At 40.9% G+C, this 25,840-nt stretch overlaps 1 protein-coding gene and 1 pseudogene across 2 annotated transcripts in view; both read left to right on the top strand.

Moving 5' to 3' along the window:
* Positions 1-262: 262 nt before the first annotated feature.
* Positions 263-25,840, top strand: part of LOC308091619 (mixed lineage kinase domain-like protein) — a 61,169-nt pseudogene continuing 35,591 nt past the window's right edge. Inside the window, exons 1-4 of the transcript XR_013935103.1 lie at positions 263-310; positions 432-488; positions 24,287-24,736; positions 25,162-25,611. The product of XR_013935103.1 is annotated as a mixed lineage kinase domain-like protein (transcript). The remainder of the gene's footprint in view (positions 311-431; positions 489-24,286; positions 24,737-25,161; positions 25,612-25,840) is intronic.
* On the top strand, positions 8,167-24,219 carry LOC308091620 (tyrosine-protein kinase JAK3-like; the record flags this gene model as incomplete). Its single annotated transcript, XM_080437282.1, has 14 exons — positions 8,167-8,319; positions 8,448-8,775; positions 9,428-9,573; positions 9,672-9,724; positions 11,872-12,036; positions 12,490-12,612; positions 12,721-12,862; positions 13,010-13,337; positions 14,019-14,161; positions 14,259-14,311; positions 21,917-22,084; positions 22,566-22,688; positions 23,660-23,767; positions 24,173-24,219. The coding sequence occupies exons 1-14, from the start codon at positions 8,180-8,182 to the stop codon at positions 24,217-24,219; spliced, it is 2,067 nt and encodes a 688-aa protein (XP_080293408.1). The 5' UTR covers positions 8,167-8,179.

Raw genomic sequence — 25,840 nt, 5'->3', positions numbered from 1 at the left:
GCAAAAAGGAGCGGACCAAGTACATAGCCCTGGGGAACCCCTGTCAATATATACAGGGTTTAAGTGTTTTAAAGAATATTTCAGAACACCTGCGCTGGTCCCTCTAGTAAGTCAGCAATCTGTGCTTGGGTGTGTCAGACATGGAGCCATTGGCTCACTCTTAGTTCCAACAACAAAGGCATTTCAGACTGTCAGGCAGAGAGGAAGTAGAGAAAATAGGAGGAGCAGAGTCTTGTAAAAGCAAGCTGTATCTAGTTTCAGTTCAGTGTCCTCGGTGTGAACAGGCGTCCTGCATCGACACTCACTACAGGTAAATGAGCTCCTTAAGTTCTTTAATGTGTTTTATTGAAATCAGTTTGTTGCTAAGCTGCTGCTAAGTTTACATGTAATGGTAATTTCCTTTTCCTGCTTCCTGTTTATTCTGTCCACAGTTCTCTCTACAGTACAGAGCAGACTGTAGGCCTGCTACAGCACTGAGTGTGGCTGCAGTAAGTATGATATGTGCACTGTGTCTGTATCAATATAAATGAACTCAGATCAATCCTCACTCTCACTGTTAATTTAACAGCGAGAGTGTAGAGGATTTTGCTTTGTATAAGTGTCAGTTCCCTTTTACACTCTCTGAGTTACATTAACAGTATTTTTCAGTCAGGGCCATCTGTGGCATTTAGGGTTGCCAACAGTCCCATTAGCCGGGACGCCCCGGGGCCGTATTTGAGGCAAAAGAGGCGGAAAAACCGCCCAATCTGGCAACACTGCCCGTATTTGAGGCAAAAGAGGCGTGTCCCGTACGGGACATAGTTTGTCCCGGACTCCCGGGTAAAGGGGGAGGGAAAACAAATCTGCTTGCGCACAATGCAGTGTGTCTGCCTGCGTGCCTGTGTGTTTGTGTGCTGTATACGAAGGGCGCTAGGACCCTGGGGGTGCCGCTCGCGCGTGTGTGTGTGTGTATGTGTTTGCGTGCTTGTGTGAGATTTCCTCATTGACGTGTGAGTAGAAATGTGCGCTGTGTGGCCGTGTGGTGGAAGAGAGAGAGATGCCCCGGCCCTTCTAAAAAGAAAATACTTTGTTCTTAAAAACAAACAGTGGAAGAACAACTGTGTTAAGTCCATGAGTGGAGAGTGGAGATGTGTCAGACTCAGAGCCTTTTGAATCTGCACCTTGTGTCAGACGGTCTGTAACACGTTAGAACTCCCTGCAACGCTCTGGACCAGAGCTACTGTATGTCAGAGAGAGGTTTCATAACATGGCACAGACATGCTCAAGCGGGCGAAACAAAATAAGGTGCATCTAACATTGCTCTACCGAAAATAAGCTGTTGCATGTGAGGTTATGTTAATATATCATACTAGCTTATAGTTAGTTAGACACGGACGGGGCTGCAACAGCATGGACTGCACTAACACGCTGAACAGTGCAATGTTTAATGATTCAAATACTGCAAAGAAAATCCAATGCTGAGATGATAACAGCCCCAACACTGTAAGTAAATGCACCCCGTGTGTGTGTGTGTGTGTGTGTGTGTGTGTGTGTGTGTGTGTGTGTGTGTGTGTCAGTCAGCTGATTGATTGGAAAATGGTTGGTTGAAGGATAACATTAAAGGGATATTTCACTTTCAAAAAAACTTTTGGTCATTTTATCGTCTACTCAGGCCTTTGTGAGCCCCCCAGACAGTTTTTAAGTTGCTCGATTCAGTATTTAGACATTTGATATTCATTTTATCAGACACGCCCCCTTCCTATAGAAACCCATTGTAACTTCAAACTCCATTTTAACCATGTTAGATTTGTCGAAAACACCCGTCCTTGGTTCTGGTGACTCACCCTGCCCTCGTAATGCGTGAGGGGGCCGTGTTTTTCCGATTATTTTTTTCATTTATTTTATTTAATTTTTTTATTGTATTTATTATTTTTATTTTCCAAAACTGTCTGGGGGGCTCACAAAGGCCTGAGTAGATGATAAAATGACCATAAGTTTTTTTTAAAGTGAAATATCCCTTTAAGTCTAATAATTATGTACCGTGCATGTTCACATCATGTATACTTTACATTACTTAATACAATTTTTCTAATATTTTATTTTTTAACATTTTGGACAAAATAGCCAATTGTACATCGAGGTGCCCAGATGTCCCTAGTGCCCACCTATCCTGTATACGATTTGAACATGCTGATGTACAATATAACCGTTCCTAAATTATATTGTTCTGAGGCAGAATAGACCATGCTCCACTGGTGTTCACGAGGGCTCTTTATTTTAACCCAAGTCAGACAACAACGTCAAAAACTGCAACATAAAACAAATAATATATATTTTTAAACAATGAATTATAAACATCATGAAATATAAATGTCCTACTGTCTTTTTAAATGTCCATGAATGAATTGTCCGTGTTGATGAATGAATTGTTTGTCCATATTCACATAAACATAAACACATCTGATGAAACAACAATGATGACAATTTATACAAAGATAACACAACAAAATACCGTGTGCGCCTTCTGCACAGATATCTAGGAGGTTAGATTTGTTATAGTTTTCAGAAACTATTTTTAGCTGAAGGAGAGCTCCTTCCCTCTTCAGAAACTCAGTAGTACTGATTACAGGCCTCTAAGGTATAACAATGTTCTGTTGATTGGTGCTACGTGACTGCCCAAGTAATACCATGACACGAACCTGAACTGTAGATGGCACTGCAGTAATATACAAATAATCAATACAGTGTTTCACTCAAATATAAACCACATAAAAAAAAACACAAAAAATATACAACCCTTTTATGGCGACAGCTACATACAATGTGATGTAGTAGCCTAATGCAGGTGTAAGACCATTGTGTTTGTATTGTGTTATAGGCTGTTTTTTTTTCACTTTCGCTTTAACTGGAGAAGCACTTTGTCATGGTGATTTAAACTAAGGTTGCATTGGAAAGGTTGAAAGGTTGATTACCACATTGTGTTAAATGGCCCTTACTATAGTGATACATCAGAAACAACATGGCACTGTTTCACCATGAGCTTTCAGTTCCTTTTTAAGAAGTGATTTTTGAGTGTGTCGGTAAACACTCACTCCGATAAACAGCCTGACTGGAATGTGGGCGTGCACTTCTGTTATATATATACGGTGGGGGCGTGGCTGTGGAAAGGGGGCGGGTTTGGTAAAAAAGGTCTGGAACGTGTCAAGATTGGTTGCCATGTCTGCTTATTGTAAGCGACATTGCCCTTGTTTTTCTGTGAAGGTGCTTGTAAAGACTGGTGGTTGCGGTCTGTCCCTGTTTCTAAAATGTTGTTGACATTTGGAAGTTGTTGATATTTGGTATGAGTTATTGGTTAACGGAACAATGTCCCGCGAATCAACGATGGGCTAGTGAAAGTTAGAGGAGTTCTTACTGTATGGTGTGTGTTATATGAGATGTGGGCTTACCATAATCACAGTAATTCTTAATCATAAACTCCAGTCACAGCACTGCAGAGGGGAGGTGTGTGTGTCTGTGTCAAGCTGGCGCTCGTTGACGTTCGGTCAATGTTACATCAAGGCAATTATGTTTCTGCACTGTCAAATAGGCCAACATCTAATATAGCATCAAAACCATATTTCTTTTTACAAGCGACCCTCTCTGGCTTATATTTTGTTCAAGTTGTTGTTAATAACTACACTTGGTCCAGATGACAAGAATATGACTATGATTTAAGTAGAATTTATATTTATTCAGTATTTATATTATATTTGTTATTACTGTCTATATGTCCTCTGAAACAATTGGGGTTCATAATGAGGATTTACCTCAGCTTGTATTTTTGTATGTAAAACACTTTTTTTATATGCTTTATAAATTAAGCACTTTGAAACTGAAGATGATGGCCAATGTTGATGATAATTGAAAAATTATATAGGCCTATATATTTTTTCCCCATTGTTTTATTTAATTTTTCGAATTGCTTCTCTGCTGGCTATATCCAAAGAGTTTATAAATAGATGGAGACGGCGGTCTTGTGCATCCATTTGTTTGAAAATACGCTAGTCTGTCATGCTCTCTAATAATGCATAATTCTAATGCCAGAGATTAGTCATGCTTTTTATTGAAAAATACGGAATTTAAGGGTACTTCTGAGGGCCCGAACAGAATTGTAACATCCGTGGCCATGGGATAAGCACTTTATATTCGAAATCTGAACGTTTATGTCATCTCCACAACCGTAGAGTGCAAGGCCACGTTTGATTTATAATGACTGATCTACTCACCCTGCAACAGCTAAGGTACAGCAATGGTTATTGATGCTGCTGCCGAGCAGATAAATATTCAGTCGTCTGTTATTCTTTATTTTTTATATCACAGATTTTTAGAATTGTGACAAAGTAATGTCATGTTTATTTGGATAATTATGCGCAATGGCCTTTTGAGCAGTTTGTTAATTGTGTGCTTGCTTGCTTGTTAGTGTCATTAGATTAGATTTTGATGAAATGAAGGCAAAAACAATAATTAAAGTTGTACAATGCAGAATCCCAAATAACGATTTTTAGCAACCTCTGCTGGTCACTACCGTCACTGCATACAATTTCCGTAATCCTCGATTACCCAGAATTCCATTCGTTTTCACCGGAAGCCGGAAGCGTTTCAAAAAGCGATCTTTTAATTGTTTTATACTATCTACGGATCGTTTCTCTTAGCCAGTGGAGCATTAGTTACCATGAGCTGTGCTTTCTTTTTCTGTTCTTTTTCGATCTTCTAATCCTACATTCTCTTAACATCAGCGTGAGGTTCCTTTTTGCTATTACCGCGGTAGTTCCTGGCCAAACAGGAAACCGTTGCGGTAGTTCCTGGGGACGTCGGCCACGACGTCATGACGTTGGCCAGGAACGTCATTTTCCCGGGAAAGTCCCGTTCAATAGAAAATATATAAATAAAAGGCTTCCGGGGGTGAAATTCATGGAGTGGGTGTTGTGAAACTTTTGCCACTGACAAAAGATATACAATTTAACTTTAGTTTTGTTGAAAACGTTACCTAGTATTACTTTAAATAATAAAATAATAAAGCAACAGCTAAGGTACATGTGAAGGCCTGTTGTGTGTGCAGTACCTTTTTTTTCTCCCGCCATGGAGATGGTAGCATTACATTAAAGGGTCTACACCATGAAAATCACTTTTTTCTTGTTTTTTTGTATTTTTTGGGGTCCCCAGTGTCTCTTGTACCCAAATTTCTTTTTTAAATTCAGTCATTCCTTCTCATTTCATGGATTTCCAGAATGGGCGTGTCTGAACAGGCGATCTCAGAATGGAAATGTTCATGATGTCACAAACATTTTTGATGGCAAACCCAATGTTAAATGAAAAGTGCCCGAATCGCTCCGAAACTTTTTCTACCCCCCCTAAGTGGGGGTCTACGAACAAATATTTCGGGCTCGGATTTTGGCTCCGCCCCCCGGAAGTGGGTGAAACAGGCACCTCAAACACTTGGTGGAATTGTTCAAAAATGTTCAAAGTGTTTTTTTTTTCGATTTTGTATTTTTCTTAGATGCTTCTTTTTATGCAGAATTTTTCCTTTTTTTTAATTTTTTATATTTTTTTAATAATTTTTAATAATAAAACAGACAGAATTGCTCAGTAGCCCCCCCCTGCCCAAGAGGACGTTTTGGTATTGCAGCTGAAAGTGCTGTATAAGCCAGAGACAATTGACTTGGGATGAGTATATCTGAGTGATGATTTAGGCTCAAACCTTTTGAAAAAGGTTTGAGGGACATACACCATATGATATTAAATATCAAATATTTTTTTTAAATTCATGGTGTAGATCCTTTAAGACATTATAATGCTATTGTATTTGTTGTTGTTGGTGCATAATTGTAGCCTATACTTGTAGCCTTTTTCAAAGCACTTTCACTGTGTTGTTGTTTATTGTATAGAAGAGCATTTGCTTGCTATAAATACAGGGTGTTGAAAAAAATAATTTACTCCACTACAATTACAATTATTGTAATTATTATCATTATTATTCTTACTACAATTATTTGAAAACTTTAGTTACTAGTTACTTTGTAGATTTAGATTATTATTACGAAACTTACGTTAACCACTTCACCCCATATACATTTTGTCCATTTGAAAATAGCCGATCTACAAGCTCACAGATCTTGCAGATCTGCTATTTTCAAAAGATGTCGTACATTCGAAAACTTGTGAAATGGGACATTCTGCATAATGAGTAGCCTACTTTCTAGTTTTGGTATTTTAAGTACATCTGCTATTCAAAAAATAGCAAATACACAAGCTCACAGTGCATCACTTCGTGCCGCGCTGTACATCTGCTATTTTTGATGATTTTAGAAACATCTCGAAAGAACTACTGGTTTAGAAGGCATTTGTAGAATGGGCCTCATGCAGGTCTTAATGGGTTAATAGGATAACATAGTATAGCTGTGGCCTGAGGCTCCTTGGACCTGCTGTGACTCTAATTCTGTGGCAATCTTTGTCACAGCTGAGTTAGACGAGTTAGACAGCATGTGTGTCCTTATTAGTGTATAACTATGACATCATAATACATACATGAAGAATATGTTTAAAAGGATCCCTGGCTAATAAGACAAATATGCCTTAATACATTAATCGTCCTCTATAAAATTAAAACATTTAAAATTAAACACCTTAAGGGATAGTTCACCCAAAAGATTACTTTTCTTCCTATCGATTAGTCACCCCATGGAGAATTGAATTCATGGATATTTTTTTGTAACCAGCGGACCGGTAGGCAGCGGTTCCGGTAGGAGACACACAGGAGAGTCTTTGTGTCTCCTATACCGGAACCGCTGCCGGTCATCAAATTATTGGTTTGGGAATAAGACAAAAAGTCTCCATGGGGTGACTAATCGATAGAAAGAAAGTCATTTTGGGGGTGAACTATCCCTTTAGAAACAATTAATCTTTCACTCAATATGGGCACTGCCCGTCGCAAGTTCATTTGCCCATGTGTGGTCTAGCCCTATGGAATTTATAGAATGCATGTATTAAGGCATATTTGGCTTATTAGCCATGAGGGATCCTTTTAAACATGGTGAAAATGTTGTTTGTGAGTGCAAAATTTTGATTCAGTCTAATGCAGTTCAACCTGTCCCCCTTTCTCCCTTCAGTCATGGATTTAATAGACCCCATCTTGTCCTTAGCGACTAAACTCTACGCTCTCTGCGAGGAGGTGCGGGCCAACAAGAAACGATGCAAGCGTCTGGAAAAAACGCGTTAAAGGGCTGGAGCAGGTGATGGCCACCCAGCGAAAAGGGGCCCAGATCTCTCCCGAGGTGAACACGGCCCTCGAGGAGCTCAAGCTCACGCTCAAGTCTGCTAGGGATGTCATAAAAAAATACAAAGCTGATAAAGAATATCTCATCAATCCGATCATGAACACCTACAACCACGGGGTTGTTTGCGAGCCTGAACGACCGTCTCAACGACGCGTTCCAGAAACACAAATATGAATGTAGCTAAACTACTGCAAGCTACAGCGAAATGTAACTAAGCTACATAGCTCAGCTACATGTAGCTTAATGCTCCCCAACACTGAATGGAAGTACACTCTCAGAGTACACCCGTGTGGTCCCTGGACCACACTTTGACTGTTTCCAGTGCACAATATGAGGACCCTGACTCTGTTTGACCAGAATGGAACAGAGCCTTCATTAGTATCATTGGTAAAACCTGTGAAGGAACAAAGGAAGACGCTCAGTTTCTTTCCAATATGGCTGCTGAGCATAGAGCCTATTGTGCGTAACTTACTGTCTGCTAACCATCCCAGCTAGCGTTTGTGTAAACGCAGGAGGAGGGGATGGGGCAACTGACAAGATTCATGTCAAGGTTCTGCTGAAACGTCAGTAGCCTACTTAACGCGTTGTAAGGACTCAGTCAGTCATTAAAACCTTCAACTATGATACCGTACGATACTGGTGCAGGCTGCGCTTTTACTTTGTGTTTGGATAAATGCATTGATTCCATGATGACAGTGCATATTATGCTAAACTTGGTCATGTTAACATTATTGCTTGTATAGCTACTGTTTTTGAATGGCTCAAAGTGAAAGAGATTCAATTCCATGCATATGGTGGTAACGTCAGTTTCAGGACTTCAGATTAATTGTCCTATAATTATTTCCCTATAGTGTTGATTCTTTCATGGTTCTGTCCTATGGTGAGAGATGACACAGCGTAGCAGAAAGACAATTGGAGGCAAAAGCCTGGAGAACTGGGACTTGCTCGGCGCAGGGGGCTTTGGATTTGTCTATAGTGCCGAACACAAGGACTTGGGCAAAGTGGCCATCAAGCTACCTAATGATGGGTATGATGACAATAATCAAAAAGTTTTTTTACTAGGTTGATTTACAATAATGACTTATTTCATAATCTTCAGCAAAGTCACTGTATTCTAACTACTGTCTTTCTCCTCCTAAACTGCCCACACTGCAGCTCTCCCCAATCGTATGCTGCCCTTTGTCGAGAGGCTAATTACATGGAAGCTGCCGACCCGCAGTATGTGCCCATGGTCTATGGGATGTACCAGGGCCGTACCCCTGGCCTCCCTAGAGGGAGGCAGGGTATAGTAATGGAGCTGATGGAAGGAGGGTCTCTACAGACCCTCCTGCAGACCCTGTCTAAGCCTCCCCCCTGGCCCCTGGCGTTCCGTCTGGCCTACCAGGTGGCCCAGGCCATGGACTTCCTCCACAGTAAGAGGGGCCTCGTACACATGGACCTGAAACCAGACAATATCCTACTGGATTCCAACTTAAACACCAAGGTATGTTCAATTCAATTCAATTCAATTCAATTCAATTCAATTCAATTCAATTCAATTCAATTCAATTCAATTCAATTCAATTCAATTCAATTCAATTCAATTCAATTCAATTCAAATGTCAATCGGATTCGTCAATCACTCTAGTCACTCACTTAGAGTGAGTGACGCCCACTAGCACAACACCAGAAGGATGATCTTGTTCCCCCTAGAATTGGCACAAACATGGAGACAAATTCAATCCACTATAGCCTACTGCTACCAAAATGTGAACATTTTCAAGATGCCGCCCAAGATGGCTGCTGGGAGCTTAAAATGGCTATATATATCAATTACTGGTTTTGGTGTCTAACCCTGGGTTTTAGGGCTCAAATTAACATCAGTTCATTATTTATTGGCACATCCAAGATGGCATCCCAAGGTGATTTCCCATTCTACTAAATAAAAAAACGTAAAAAACAACAAATTAACCTTTTTATATTATTATTTTTTCATTGAAAATGAACACTATTACTGGCACACTTAATGTAGTCAAGTATTAGCAGGCCGTGTTGCATATTGCCACATCTTTGCCCTGACTGAGTCTCTTCACTGTCATGCTGAAATAAAAGCATAAATGCTTAAAATTACTGTTCTATCTTATTACTTTCAAAAGATAGCAGATTTCGGCTTGTCTAGTACGGTGTCCAACAGTGTTTTGGAGACTATGGGGAAAGGTGACAAAGGAGGCACTCTAGCCTTCATCGCCCCTGAGGCTTTTGAAGATGACTACCATTGTGCTCGCTCATATGATGTTTACAGGTGAACTATTGAAGGAATGCTGTTGATACAGAGTCATCTGATACATGTTATTTTGTGAAAATGTTTTTTCCAACTGGTTTACCTCTCTGTTTTATCAGCTACGCTATACTTCTCTGGACCATTTTGACTGGAGACAACAAGCCCTATCCAGGTGCATTTAAATGATCCATAATTGCATGTGAATGTCAGTGTATTCAGACGTATACAGTATGTACGTATACAGTACTCAGTATATAGTGTTGTAACAAGCCAGTGGTCAACATCCAGCTGGTGCTTAACACAGTTGTACACACATCTTAAGGCTACAGAACCACTGGTTTATGTACCACTACCATGTACCAACTCCATGTTCAGCTTTTTTTCTTCTCCATAAATCAACACTATTGAAAACCCTTTACGTCTGTGTAAAAAAAAATTGAACCAATGAAAAGTTTTGGCACATTGAGTGCCAAAACCGTATTAATACGGTTTTGCAAATACACCCGTGGAGTGCCAACTTTACTAAAAACCGTATATATATGTGAGTTTTGTCTTTTTGTTTTTTTCGTTTATTTCCATGCGGGAGGGGCTAGAGCAGCTCTGGGATCACCCTAGGCGATTCTGAGAAGGAAGGGCCAGATGGATCATCGACCGGAAGCGGATGGCTCCCCATCCGCTTCCTGTCTATTTCCTTCTCTAAAACACCTATAACTCCGAAACTTTTTTCTATGGGGAAAACAACTCATTTTGCATCCGCGATCGCTCCGCCATTGTTATTCGCTTGAGAGATGTTATCGCTCCAGCCGTTAGCCAAGACCATCGGGTAAAATGGAGGCATGGTTTTTTTTTCATGGATTGCTCCTCATGGAGTCTACAGCTTTAAACAGCACAATGGAGGTTAACGGTGAGATTCCCGGCACCGAACGTATTCTGTTAATATAACATTCTGGCACCCAATGTGTGTTAAAAAGCTCCTCTGACAAAACCTCCCAACTCCATTGGATCCTCAAACTGTCCGTCAAAACATGCAACTCCCCCTCTCTCCTCTCCTGCTGCTCTTCCACACACACCACAGCGCACTGCGCAGTGAGCGCGCACAGAGGAGGAGCAGCACATAAATAAACAGTAACGACGCAGGGTTTTCCCCCCGTAGTCTGTTAAAACTATGCAGTGTACCTGTTTATCAAACTTAGCACTGACGCTAATGTTATGAAAACAAGTCATTCTATTTCTAAAATCTATGAAGTGTTTAATGAGGAGAGCAATGTGACAAGAAATGATTTCTCTCGCTAGTTCTACTCAAACTCCAACTCTGTGAACCCCTCTTTGCAGAAGTTATTGTAATATTTAAAGGCCTGTTTATTATTGTAGGCCTATATAATAAGTGTCATGAAGCATCAGGGCATTAATTCACACGTTGTGATGCATTGTGAGCTTGGAGATCCATTGTTAGCTTTTGGGAATTTAGACCCATTTGAAACCTCTCCCTCAGCAGCGAGTGGAGCTATTGTCAGATGATCGGACTCCTAACTCCACTTAGGCTGGATTTCTGCTCGGACAAAACTCCTAACTCCACTTGAACTGTATTTGGGTGAAGTGTTGATAATATAATGACAAATGCAAGTATCTGACAATATATAAAGTCACTATACCAACTTTGATGAGGCAGCATTGCTTTGTTTTAAAAAAATATAAGGTTTTCTTCATTTCCTGAAAAACTTATATTTTGTTTTTTTATTTCCTGAAAAATGAGTTAGCTGGTTGCTGCTGGACAGCAGAGATATGTAAAGCACTTTTCAATAGCAAAGTTACAATGTGTTTTACAAACTACCAAATACAATATACAATATTAGAATTTGTTAGTTTGTAAATCACTTAACTTAATGTAACTTTGCTCTCACTATCAAGACAGCTGCATTTCAATCAAGGCAGCAAATGTGTCTGTCTGTCTGTCTGCCTGCCTGCCTGCCTGCCTGCCTGTCTGTCTGTCTGTCTGTCTGTCTGTCTGTCTGTCTGTCTGTCTGTCTGCCTGCCTGTCTGTGTCATTATCAAATGCAATCATGAACACACACACACACACACACACACACACACACACACACACACACACACACACACACACACACACACACACACACACACACACACACACACACACACACACACACACACACCCCACACAAATGTGTTTCCTGTGTTTTTTGTATTTATTGAATATTTTTTAGACAGAAATGTAAAAACAGTTGTATAGTCAAACACATTGTCTAAAAGGATAACACCAAAAAAGTCCTTCCTGTCTTGTTTCCATTGTGGTCTTAGGCCTAGGTGGAGGACGGAATCAATCCCTGAAATTAAGGATTCAAAAGGGAGACAGACCTCTTCTGGACAAAATAGATGTCCATCAAGCAGCTGGATTAGAAGATCTGGTGGAGCTCATGGAGAGATGCTGGGACCCTGAGCCCGAAAAGAGACCTTCGTTTACAGGTGAATTTACATTAATACTGAGAAGTCCTCGTTTAGAGGTGAATTTACATTAATACTGAGAAGTCCTCGTTTAGAGGTGAATTTACATTAATACTGAGAAGCCCTCGTTTAGAGGTGAATTTACATTTATACTCAGACGCACTCTTATATTTCACAATACATATTTGTATTAGATATTTCAAGTTGTTAAATATACTCCAACATGGTCAAATATATTAAATGTGTGGTAGGTCTACTATGGGGTCATGCGAGTGTTTACCACTTAAAGCAATACTTTATATCTATAATTTTCTTACCCTGTGATGTCTTGAACACACACTTTCGGTTGAAACCGTGACATACTTCTATGGTTATATTTTGGAAAAGCATAGAGCGAGAAAGATAGAACACTCCCGGGTCAAATATCTTTGTCCTGATTTTGCTTTGATCATTTCACGGTGATTTTCATTTCAGAATGCGTTGAAGTGACAAGTAGTGTTTTTTCAAGACATGAGGAGGGAATCGATGCAGCTGTCTGTGAAATCCTGACTAAGGAATCCACAGCGACCAACCTCAAAGAACTGAAACATCTGGAAGGTAAAGAGACACAGATAAAAATATAACCTTTGATTTAAAGACTGTGGTGTAACATTACACTGTTATAATACAAGGTGATAATGTGATATCACACTGTTTTAATACAAGGTGATAAGAGTGGCAGAGAGACAATTGGCAACAAAAGCCTGGAGAACTGGGAATTGCTCGGCTCAGGGGGCTTTGGATTTGTCTATAGTGCCGAACACAAGGACTTGGGCAAAGTGGCCATAAAGCTACCTCATGATGATGGGTATGATGACACTGATCAAAAATCTAGATTATTATGATGAGATTTTTTTATTAGCTTGATTTACAATAATGACTTATTTCATAATCTTCAGCTAAGTCACTGTATTCTAACTGCTGTCTTTCTTCTCCTAAACTGCCCACACTGCAGCTCTGGCCAATATGCTGCCCTTTGTCAAGAGGCTGATTACATGGAAGCTGCCGACCCGCAGTATGTGCCCATGGTCTATGGGATGTACCAGGGCCGTCCCCCCAACATGGGCTCTAAAGAGAGGCAGGGTATAGTAATGGAACTGATGGAGGGAGGGTCTCTACAGACCCTCCTGCAGACCCTGTCTAAGCATCCACCCTGGGCCCTGGCGTTCCGTCTGGCCCACCAGGTGGCCCAGGCCATGGACTTCCTCCACAGCAAGAGGGGCCTCGTACACATGGACCTGAAACCAGACAATATCCTACTGGATGCCAAACTAAATGCCAAGGTATGTTCAGTTCAATTCAATTCAATTCAATTCAATTCAATTCAATTCAATTCAATTCAGTTCAGTTCAGTTCAGTTCAGTTCAGTTCAGTTCAGTTCAGTTCAGTTCAGTTCAGTTCAGTTCAGTTCAACTCAACTCAATTCAATTGTCAATCGGATTCGTCAATCACTCTAGTCACTCACTTAGAGTGAGTGACGCCCACTAGCACAACACCAGAAGGAGGATCTTGTTCCCCCTAGAATTGGCACAAACATGGGGACAAATTCAATCCACTATAGCTACTGCCACCAAATCTGAACATTTTCAAGATGCCGTCCAAGATGGCTGCCGGGAGCTTAAAATGGCTATATATATATCAATTACTGGTTTTGGTGTCTAACCCTGGGTTTTAAGGCTCAAATTAACATCAGTTCATTATTTATTGGCAAATCCAAGATGGCATCCCAAGGTGATTTCCCATTCTACTAAATAAAAAAACAACAAATTAACCTTTTTATATTATTATTTTTTTCATTGAAAATGAACACTATTACTGTCACACTTAGTCAAGTATGTAGTCAAGTATTAGCATGCCGTGTTGCATATTGCCACATATTTGCCCTGACTGAGTCTCTTCACTGTCATGCTGAAATAAAAGCATAACTGCTTAAAATTACTGTTCTATCCTATTCCTTTCAATAGATAGCAGATTTTGGCTTGTCTTTGGTGTCCAACAGTGTTTCGATGACTGCGGGCAAAGGTTTCAAAGGAGGCACTCTGGCCTTCATCCCCCCTGAGGCTTTTGAAGATGACTACCATCGTGTTCGCTCATATGATGTTTACAGGTGAACTATTGAAGGAATGCTGTTGATACAGAGTCATCTGATACATGTTATTTTGTGGGAAAAAAAATCCAACTGGTTTTCCTCTCTGTTTTATCAGCTACGCTATACTTCTCTGGACCATTTTGACTGGAGACAACAAGCCCTATCCAGGTGCATTTAAATGATCCATAATTGCATGTGAATGTCAGTGTATTCAGACGTATACAGTATGTACGTATACAGTACTCAGTATATAGTGTTGTAACAAGCCAGTGGTCAACATGCAGCTGCTGCTGGACACAGTTGTACACACATCTTAAGGCTACAGAACCACTGGTTTATGTACCATTACCATGTACCAACTCCATTTTCATTTCTTTTTTTCATAAATCAACGCTATTGAAAACCCTTTACGTCTGTGTAAAAAAACCCAAGAATAAATGACTTGACAGTCATATTATTAGCAGCTGCATGTTGTATTTTGTCTCTCTGTGTGTGTGTGTGTGTGTGTGCGTGCATGTGTGCGTGTGTGCGTGTGTGCGTGTGTGCGTGTGTGTGTGTGTGTGTGTGTGTGTGTGCCGTGTGTGTGCGGCTTGTCAGCGTGTGTGTGATTGTTATCATAGACCTGATTGTTTCTCACCAAACCTGGCAACATTGAATGTGTGACGCTAAACGCTAATTATGTTTTTTATATAAGTGGTGGCAACATTTTTAGACACCACAAGTTCTTCCTAACAATAGCGAAGATTAAAGTAAGGGTGAACATGGCCAAATAATAACTTAATAGCCCGACTAGGTCTGAGGAAGCACGCTAGCATTTAGGCTAACTCTATAGCCTGACTTCTCGCCAAACCTGGCAACATTGAATGTGTGACGGTAAATGCTAATTACGTTTTTTATATAAGTGTTGGCAACCTTCTTAGACAACACACAGGTCTTCCCAACAATAGCGAAGATTAAAGTCAGGGTGAACATGGCCAAATAATAACTTAATAGCCCAACTAGGTCTGAGGAAGCACGATAGCATTTAAGCTAACTCTGTAGTGCAGGGGTGTCAAACTCATTTTGGGGTCCGGGCCACATTGGTCAAATGGTGACTTGATGTGGGCCGAAACCAGTTGCGGACGCGCATGCGCGCTCACACGCCTTCAGTTCAGTTATACAGCATCTGTTGTCTCAGACATTGCCACTAACTACGTATATCACTTTTTTATAATGTATTAAGAAGAATAGCTACTTTAATTATTGACATTAAAAACAAACAATGCAATTTGTAAGGAGCCCCAATAAACCATTTTAAGTAGAATAATTCAATTTGAAGTTAAACAATACCTGGTTGTGTGGGTGGTTAGGTAACGATTACCATGTTTTAAGCCACGTTTTCACTACAGTGCCAGAATTTTTCCAGCAAAATAATTAGATTTATAGAACAACAGTGGTGTAAAGTAACTAATTACATTTACTCAAGTACTGTACTTAAGTAAAGATTTGATATATTTTTACTTTACTAGAGTATTTCCAATTTCCAGTACTTTTACTTCTACTCCACTACATCTCAGTCACTGCTATAACTACAGTATATCAAATTCTTGGCCGAAACCGAATATAGGAAACACTTGGCCGAATGGCTGAAAATTATTATTGAAAAAAAAATATATATATATAGGCTACATTTTTTTAAATAAATATTATTTAGTACCATTGCTGTCATGGCTATGCCTCTGTTGTAGAGCTACATGATTATGGCAACACTTATCATAACTATAATCCATATTTAGATCAGTTATTTAAAATATGTTTATTTATTGTGTAGAATTATTTATTTACTATTGTGTAGTAATATAATACAATATATCTCAAAACATTAGCATGCCATACAGTTGAATTATTGCAAATTAAATAAATATGATTTCAAGAAATTAAAACTAATATTGAATAGCCTAACAAAAGGCAATATAATGTCTGCAGTTGCATTATTGCACATTCCCTCCTTTTGGAGAAGTTACTTTCAGTTCCATTTCAGAAACACACACACACACACACACACACACACACACACACACACACACACACACACACACACACACACACGTGGAAAGACTGGTGACGGGAGGTTACACACACACACACACACACACACACACACACACACACACACACACACACACACATCAAAGTCAAGCGTTCACAGCTGGTGTTAATTATTTTGCCCTGCAAACTATTGCTGGTTATCCTACGAATGTTACACCCTCTGACAAGTGGATTCTAGTTTTCAAGATGAGAACAGTTACAAAGGAAGGCTACTCCTTTCTCACTACCTTCAGTTGAGACGCTGCTGTGTGAGGGGGAGGTGAGGGGGGAAGGGGTGAGGGGAGAAATGCAGCCACTCCTCAGACGAGAGACGCAACGGATATACTTCTCCATACAACGGTGTTTTAACGGATTTGTGATGCTGTTGAAAAAGCGTTCTCTCCAGGTAGAGTTGAATGATGGTGATGGTCCTCTGTATGCTAATGACCTTGGCTGTGGCTTCACGGCTTGGCCATTGTTCTCACAGAACAAGTTTGTCCAGTATTCAGACCCATGCAGCTAGCCTCAGTCCATAATTAAGAAGCTGCTGCTGCCATTCTTTAGTATTTTTTTTTCTCTCGTCTTTTTCCATTAAAAGGTAGTATTAAATGGCGTTTTCTAAAATCACATCGCGGGCCAGATTTGACGACGTCACGGGCCAGAAATGGCCCGCGAAACACCAGTTTGACATCACTGCTGTAGTGTGAAGCTAAGTTGCACTTGCAGCGTACTGTTGTTGAAGAAAGGAGCCTTGATTTCCTCAGGGAGGGGAGGGGAGGGGGGGTACTGCGGAGGGGGGGCCATCTCCCCATTGGCTTAAACGGGGAAGTGCCCCAATTGGCTTAAAGGAGTGAAGGACAGCCAGGACAGCCAATGATGAATAGGTGTTGAATAGGTGTCGTGGATGATGATGTGTCTGTCTCTTTGTAGAGCAGCGCTTGCAGCAGCTGCTAAAAATTGAACCAATGAAAGGTATTAAAAAGCGCCTCTGACAAAACCTCCCAACTCCATTGGATCCTCAACATGTCCGTCAAACCATGCAACTCCCCCTCTCTCCTCTCCTGCTGCCGTTCCACACACCACAGCGCACTGTGCAGTGAGCGTGCACAGAGGAGGAGCAGCACATAAACAAACAGTAACGACGCAGGGTTTTTCCCCCGTAGTCTGTTAAAACTATGCAGTGTACCTGTTTATAAAACTTAGCACTGACGCTAATGTTATGAAAACAAGTCATTCTATTTCTAAAATCTATGAAGTGTTTAATGAGGAGAGCAATGTGACAAGAAATGATTTCTCTCACTAGTTCTACTCCAGTGATGTCAAACTGGCCCGCGACATCGTCAAATCTGGCCCGCGATGTGATTTTAGAAAACGCCATTTAATACTACCTTTTAATGGAAAAAAAACGAGAGAAAAAAAAAGACAAAAAAATGGCAGCAGCAGCTTCTTAATTATGCTCTGAGGCTAGCTGCATGGGTTTTAATACTGGACAAACTTGTTCTGTGAGAACAATGGCCAAGCCGTGAAGCCACAGCCAAGGTCATTAGCATACAGAGGACCATCACCATCATTCAACTCTACCTGGAGAGAACGCTTTTTCAACAGCATCACAAATCCGGTAAAACACCGTTGTATGGAGAAGTATATCCGTTGCGTCTCTCGTCTGAGGAGTGGCTGCATTTTTCCCCTCACCCCTTCCCCCCTCACCTCCCCCTCACACAGCAGCGTCTCAACTGAAGGTAGTGAGAAAGGAGTAGCCTTCCTTTGTAACTGTTCTCATCTTGAAAACTAGAATCCACTTGTCAGAGGGTGTAACATTCGTAGGATAACCAGCAATAGTTTGCAGGGCAAAATAATTAACACCAGCTGTGAACGCTTGACTTTGATTGTGTGTGTGTGTGTGTGTGTGTGTGTGTGTAAGGATAGGATAAGTAGGATAAGGATAAGGATAATTCCTTTTTAACAGGACGTTCATGAAAGTCCTTGCGGGCTTGTTTCCAATGAGGGCCTGTGAGCAATTAGGGGTTAAGAGTCTTGCTCAGGGACAAATTTCATTTCATCGACACATATGCTGGCGTGGCCTGGAATCGTACCTGGGGCAACCAGGGCCTCTGGCTCCCTAGGCGGGCTCACTAAGCACTCAGCTATGTGTGTGTGTGTGTGTGTGTGTGTGTGTGTGTGTGTGTGTGTGTGTGTGTGCGTGTGTGTGCGTGTGTGTGTGTATGTGTGTGTGTGGGAATGTGCAATAATGCAACTGCAGACTTTATATTGCCTTTTGTTAGGCTATTCAATATTAGTTTTAATTTCTTGAAATCATATTTATTTAATTTGCAATAATTCAAGTAGTTATATTACTACACAATAATAAATAAATAATTCTACACAATAAATAAACATGTTTTAACACATTGATGGCCAAGATCGCATTGATGCGTTCTTTCAAATCCATCGCTTGCTTGCCAGCAATTCAAAAGAACGCATTGATGCGTTCTTTTGAATTTTCATTGTTTAATCTGTGATCGCGCTGCTCTGTTTATTTTTCATCAGCACTTTCGTTTTCCACTTACGTCACACTCACCCGGAGCCGGATGTATAACGCAGATTTCGTTTCCGGGTCACATTGTTTTTCTCCGGTCATTTTTGGCCAGAAACGGGAAAAACACGTTTTTTCACACGGTATAAAAAACGAACGGACAGCTCAACTTCTATTTTCTTTGGTCCGGGTGACTAACAGTCATCGTCGTCGTGTATCACATCGTTTTCAGGCCGGGGATCAGGGATTGTCGAAAACATAACATCCGGTGAATGACCGGATTTGACGTGGGCCTGTTTGGGAGGGGGCGAGCGAGGTGATCAATGTGTGGATTTGCTGCTCTCTACTGGTGGAACTGTCGTATATGCTTAAAACCACAATCAGAGAATGTATTTGAATGAAAAATTACAAAATAAAAAAAATTAAATAACACGCAAATTGCTGGCACAGGGGTGAGTACATTATGAATAAACTCTGGCAGTCAATGTGTTAAATAACTGATCTAAATATGGATTATAGTTATGATAAGTGTTGCCATAATCATGTAGCTCTACAACAGAGGCATAGCCATGACAGCAATGGTACAAAATAATATTTATTTAAAAAGACGTAGCCTATATATATTTTTTTTTTCAATAATAATTTTCAGCCATTCGGCCAAGTGTTTCCTATATTCGGTTTCGGCCAAGAATTTGATATACTGTAGTTATAGCAGTGACTGAGATGTAGTGGAGTATAAGTAAAAGTACTGGAATTTGGAAAGTAAAAATACATCAAATCTTTACTTAAGTACAGTACTTGAGTAAATGTAATTAGTTACTTTACACCACTGTTGTTCTATAAATCTAATTATTTAGCTGGAAAAATTCTGGCACTGTAGTGAAAACGTGGCTTAAAACATGGTAATCGTTACCTAACCACCCCCACAACCATGAGGTATTGTTTAACTTCAAATTGAATTATTCTACTTAAAATGGTTTATTGGGGCTCCTTACAAATTGCATTGTTTGTTTTTAATGTCAATAATTAAAGTAGCTATTCTTCTTAATACATTATAAAAAAGTGATATACGTAGTTAGTGGCAGTGTCTGAGACAACAGATGCTGTATAACTGAACTGAAGGCGTGTGAGCACGTATGCGCATCCGCAACTGGTTTCGGCCCACATCAAGTCACCATTTGACCAATGTGGCCCGGACCCCAAAATGAGTTTGACACCCCTGTTCTACTCAAACTCCAACTCTGTGAACCCCTCTTTGCAGAAGTTATTGTAATATTTAAAGGCCTGTTTATTATTGTAGGCCTATATAATAAGTGTCATGAAGCATCAGGGCATTAATTCACACGTTGTGATGCATTGCGAGCTTGGAGATCCATTGTTAGCTTTTGGGAATTTAGACCCATTTGAAACCTCTCCCTCAGCAGCGAGTGGAGCTATTGTCAGATGATCGGACTCCTAATTCCACTTGAGCTGTATTTGGGTAAAGTGTTGATAATATAATGACACATGCAACTATCTGACAATATATAAAGTCACTACACCAACTTTGATGAGGCAGTATTGCTTTGTTTTAAAAATATAAGGTTTTCTTCATTTCCTGAAAAACTTATATTTAGTTTTTTCATTTCCTGAAAAATGAGTTAGCTGGTTGCTGCTGGACAGCAGAGATATGTAAAGCACTTTTCAATAGCAAAGTTACAATGTGTTTTACAAACTACCAAATACAATATACAATATTAGAATTTGTTAGTTTGTAAATCACTTAACTTAATGTAACTTTGCTCTCACTATCCGGACAGCTGCATTTCAATTAAGGCAACAAATGTGTAAAGGATAAGGATAATTCCTTTTAACAGGTCGTTCATGAAAGTCCTTGCGGTCTTGTTTCCAATGAGAACCTGTGAGCAATTGGGGTTAAGAGTCTTGCTCAGGGACAAATTTCATATCATCGGCACATATGCTGGGATAGCCTGGAATCGAACCTGGGGCAACCAGGGCCTCTGGTTCTCTAGGCGGGCTCACTAACCACTGTCTGTATGTGTGTCTGTCTGTCTGTCTGTCTGTCTGTCTGTCTGTCTGTCTGTCTGTCTGTCTGCCTGCCTGCCTGTCAGCCTGCCTGCCTGCCCGCCAGCCTGCCTGCCTGTGTGCATGCCTGCCAGCCTGTCTGTGTGTCATTGTCTCCGCCAGGCCGAAAGGCATGGCGAGAGAGTATGTTTTCGCCCCTGTCCGTCCGTCCGTCCGTCCGTCCGTCCGTCCGTCCGTCCGTCCGTCCTGTCTGTGTGTGAACAGCTAATCTCTGGCACCGTTGGCCCGGTCGCTCCGAAACTGTGCACACACACTCCCTGGATGCCAATTCAGAACCTCTGCCCCAATTTTTTCACATGGGCCTGTTATAGCGCCACCAGGAGGCCGATTTGTGCAAAACTTTTTTTTTTACATTACTCCTACAGATTTTATCCAAACGTCATGGAAATCGGTACACAGTATCTCTATAGTCATGTGATTAACACAAATCTGTCCGATTTCCCATATTCCATCCTCATTGCCTATGGTTGGCTTCCAAAGTTTGCAGGATTGGTCCGTTTTGAACAAAAAGCCTCAAACTATGCACGCAGCTTGCGATTTCCGTGAATTTTCACACGCACATTCCCACTAGGCCGAGGAAGAAATGCCACCCTTTTCACATTGGCCTGTTATAGCGCCACCAGCAGGTCTAATTTAGCAAAACACATTTTTGGAACAAAATGCCTCAAATCATGAATGCAGTGTCTGATTGCCGTGAAAGACCTAAGAATAAATGGCACCCTTTTCACATTGGCCTATTATAGCGCCACCAGGAGGCCACAATAACGTACCTGACCTGGCGGAGACCTGTGCTCCGAGGAGCACTTTTTCTAGTTATCATATGCAATTACAAAAACACACGCACACGTACGTCGCACACGGACACGCACATGCACGCACACACACACACACACACACACACACACTCACACACACACACACACACACACACACACACACACACACCACACAAATGTGTTTCCTGTGTTTTTTTAATTTATTGAATATTTTTTAGACAGAAATGTAAAAACAGTAGTACAGTCAAACACATTGTCTAAAAGGATAACACCAAAAAAGTCCTTGCGGTCTTGTTTCCACTGTGGTCCTAGGCCTAGGTGTAGGAGGGGATCATTCTTTCTTGAAATTTAGGATTCAAAAGGGAGATAGACCTCGTCTGGACAAAATAGATGTCCATCAAGCAGCTGGATTAGAAGATCTGGTGGAGCTCATGGAGAGATGCTGGGACCCTGAGCCCGGAAAGAGGCCTTCGTTTACAGGTGAATTTACATTAATACTGAGAAGTCCTCGTTTAGAGGTGAATTTACATTAATACTGAGAAGCCCTCGTTTAGAGGTGAATTTACATTAATACTGAGAAGCCCTCGTTTAGAGGTGAATTTACATTTATACTCAGACGCACTCTTATATTTCACAATACATATTTGTATTAGATATCTCAAGTTGTTAAATATACTCCAACATGGTCAAATATAGTAAATGTGTGGTAGGTCGACTATGGGGTCATGCGAGTGTGTACCACTAAAAGCAATACTTTATATCTATAATTTTCTTACCCTGTGATGTCTTGAACACACACACTTTCGGTTGAAACCGTGACATGCACGAGTGCTTAAGGTGCATGGGCGTGTCCATGGGGTTCAACTGGAGCTCATCTGCATGCACGCGAGCGACCATTCTTCTATGGTTATATTTTTGCCCTGATTTTGCTTTGATCATTTCACGGTGATTTTCATTTCAGAATGCATTGAAGTGACAAGTCGTGTTTTTTCAAGACATGAGGAGGGAATCGATGCAGCTGTCTGTAAAAACCAGACGGAGGAATCCACATCGACCAACCTCAAAGAACTGAAGCATCTGGAAGGTAAAGAGACACAGATTAAAATATAACCTTTGATTATAGCCTCGGCTATAAACCCCTTGTACAATTGCAACGGTTTCATGTTTTTGTAACTGATTCATTGTTTTTTGTATTGTCCCTGTCAAATAAACATATATTTAAAAAAAGTGACATCACACTGTTATGATACAAGGTGATAATGTGACATCACACTGTTATAATACAAGGTGATAATGTAATACTAGAAACAACATTTCTTAGACATTTTAAGTGTGCCTGCAGGTTGCTAAGTCTGTGCAACCTTGTGTTGGAGAGGTAGGGTCAAATAAATGAATGTAGTGGGGGGGTAAATTGCAATTTGACTTCCGGTCTTACATATTAAATGTGTGTAGGTTGAGTAAATGTGTGGTAGGTCGACTATGGGGTCATGCGAATGTTTACCACTTAAAGCAATACTTTATATCTATAATTTTCTTACCCTGTGATGTCTTGAACACATACACTTCCAGTTGAAACCGTCACATGCTCGAGTGCATAAGGTGCATGGGCGTTAACCTGACTCAGCCAGATGAGGGCGGTATTGAGTTTCACAATACACCCTGATCTGGGATCGTTCAGGGAGTAAAGCTGCCCTGTCGCTGTGTGTACGAACCAATCAGCGGCTGCTAGGGGCGGGATCATCCAATCACCTGCCAAGTAGCTTTAAAAAAATGAAACGCCATCTTGCATCGATTCTGCTACCGGAGTCTCAGATGGAAGTAGGCTGTGAAACAAAATGTGTGTCACAAGCTTCTTCCATTTGGCGAAGTCAGGTTACATGGGCGTGTCCGTGGGGTTCAACTGGAGCTCATATGCACGCAAGCGACCAGGCGTGTGCATCTTTCTTCTATGGTCATATTTTGGAAACGCATAGAGCGAGAAAGATAGAACACTCCCGGGTCAAATATCTTTGTCCCGATTTTGCTTTGATCATTTCACGGTGATTTTCATTTCAGAATGCGTTGAAGTGACAAGTCGTGAGGAGGGAATCTATGCAGCCGTCTGTGAAATCCAGACTAAGGATTCCACATCAACCAACGTCAAAGAACTGAAGCATCTGGAAGGTAAAGAGACGATGATTAAAATATAGCCTTTGATTTAAAGACTGTGGTGTAACATTACACTGTTATAATACAAGGTGATAATGTGACATCACACTGTTGTAATACAAGGTGATAATGTGACATCACACTGTTACAATACAAGGTGATAATGTGACATCACACTGTTGTAATACAAGGTGATAATGTGACATCACACTGTTATAGTACAAGGTGATAATGTGACATCACACAATATATAATTAGATATTACAACTCATAAGACTATTGTGTAGAAGGCATTGTAGAATGGGCTTCATGCAGGTCTTAATGGGTTAATGTGTTAATAGGATAACATCATAGTATAGCTGTGGCCTGAGGCTCCTTGGACCTGCTGTGCCTCCAATTCTGTGGCAATCTTTGACACAGCTGAGTTAGATGAGTTAGACAGCATGTGTATCCTTATTAGTGTATAACTATGACATGATAATACATACTTGAAATGTCTATTGCAGTTCAACCTGTCCCCCTTTCTCCCTTCAGTCGTGGATTTAATAGACCCCATCTTGGGCATAGCGACTAAACTCTACGCTCTCTGCGAGGAGGTCAAGGCCAACAAGAAACGATGCACGCGTCTGAAAGACCGTGTGAAAGGGCTGGAGCTGGTGCTGAGGGCCATTCAGCGAAAAGGGGCCCAGATCTCTCCCGACTCCAAGATGCACACGACCCTCGAGGAGCTCAAGGTCACGCTGGAGTCTGCTACGGATGTCGTCAAAAAATACACAGCTGATAAAGAATATCTCATCAAGCGAATCGTGAACACCTACAACCACGGAGACGAGTTTGAGACCCTGAACGGGCGTCTCAACGACGCGTTCCAGGTGCTGTCCCTGAATCTGCAGGTGGAGATGGATCATAACCTGTTTGATGCAGCTTCTCAACGGGAAGAGGATGAAGCAGACAGGAAGGAGGATGAAGCAGAGATCCAGAAAAGTGAGGAGGGGGGTCTTGTCTTCTTTTGTATAAAATATATTTGTGCAAGAAGTCGATCATCGTTCTTTGAGCCAGATGTGTACAGGCCTTTCTTTTTTGCGTTGTATGGGAGCTGAAAACTGAATTTCAATTTGAAATAGGTCTAATTTTTATTTTTATTTATTATTATTATTATTAGTCTACCAGTGTTGACTGTATAATAGTGTAAACACTGGTTCTACAGAACCAGTGTCTAATGTCTAAAATTGAAGCTGTACATAGGTACGCCTTTATGAAGTTAATGTTGATTGTGTGATTGGCAAGTTAGACAGCATGTGTATCCTTATTAGTGTATAACTATGACATGATAATACATACCTGAAAATGAAAATGAGAAAATGTTTGTGCGTGCAAAATTCAGATTCTGTCCCCCTTTCTCCCTTCAGGCATGGATTTGATAGACCCCATCTTGAGCATAGCGACTAAACTCTACGCTCTTTGTGAGGAGGTCAAGGCCAACAAGAAACGATGCACACGTCTGAAAGACCGTGTGAAAGGGCTGGAGCTGGTGCTGAGGGCCACCAAGCGAAAAGGGGCCCAGATCTGTCCCGAGGTCTGCCTCGAGAAGCTCAAGGTCACGCTCAAGTCTGCTTCGGATGTCGTCAAAAAATACAGAATACAGAAGAAAGAAGATCTTATCAAGCGAATCGTGAAGACCTACAACCACGGAGATGAGTTTGCAAGCCTGAACGAGCGTCTCAACGACGCGTTCCAGGTGCTGTCCCTGAATCTGCAGGTGGAGATGGATCATAACCTGTACAAGATGTTTGAAGCAGTTTCTCAACAGTATGAGGATGAAGCAGACAGGAAGGAGGATTGTGCAGAGATCCTGAAAAGTGAGAGGAGGGGGGTCTTGTCTTTTGTATAAAATACATTTGTGCAAGAAGTCTATCATTTTTCTTTGAGCCATATGTGTAAAGGCCTTTCTTTTTTGCGTAAAAAAAAGCTTAAAACTTAATTTAAATTTGAAATAGGTCTAATTATATTTTTATTTTTTATTATTATCATTAGTCTACCAGTGTTGACTGTATAATATTGTAGACACCGGTTCTACAGAACCAGTGT

The sequence above is a fragment of the Gymnoscopelus braueri genome, assembly GCF_963280865.1.
Source record: "Gymnoscopelus braueri genome assembly, chromosome: 9".
Lineage (NCBI taxonomy): Eukaryota > Metazoa > Chordata > Actinopteri > Myctophiformes > Myctophidae > Gymnoscopelus > Gymnoscopelus braueri.
The sequence above is the reverse complement of the archived record's forward strand: the minus strand, read 5'-3'. Positions and strand labels throughout refer to the sequence as shown.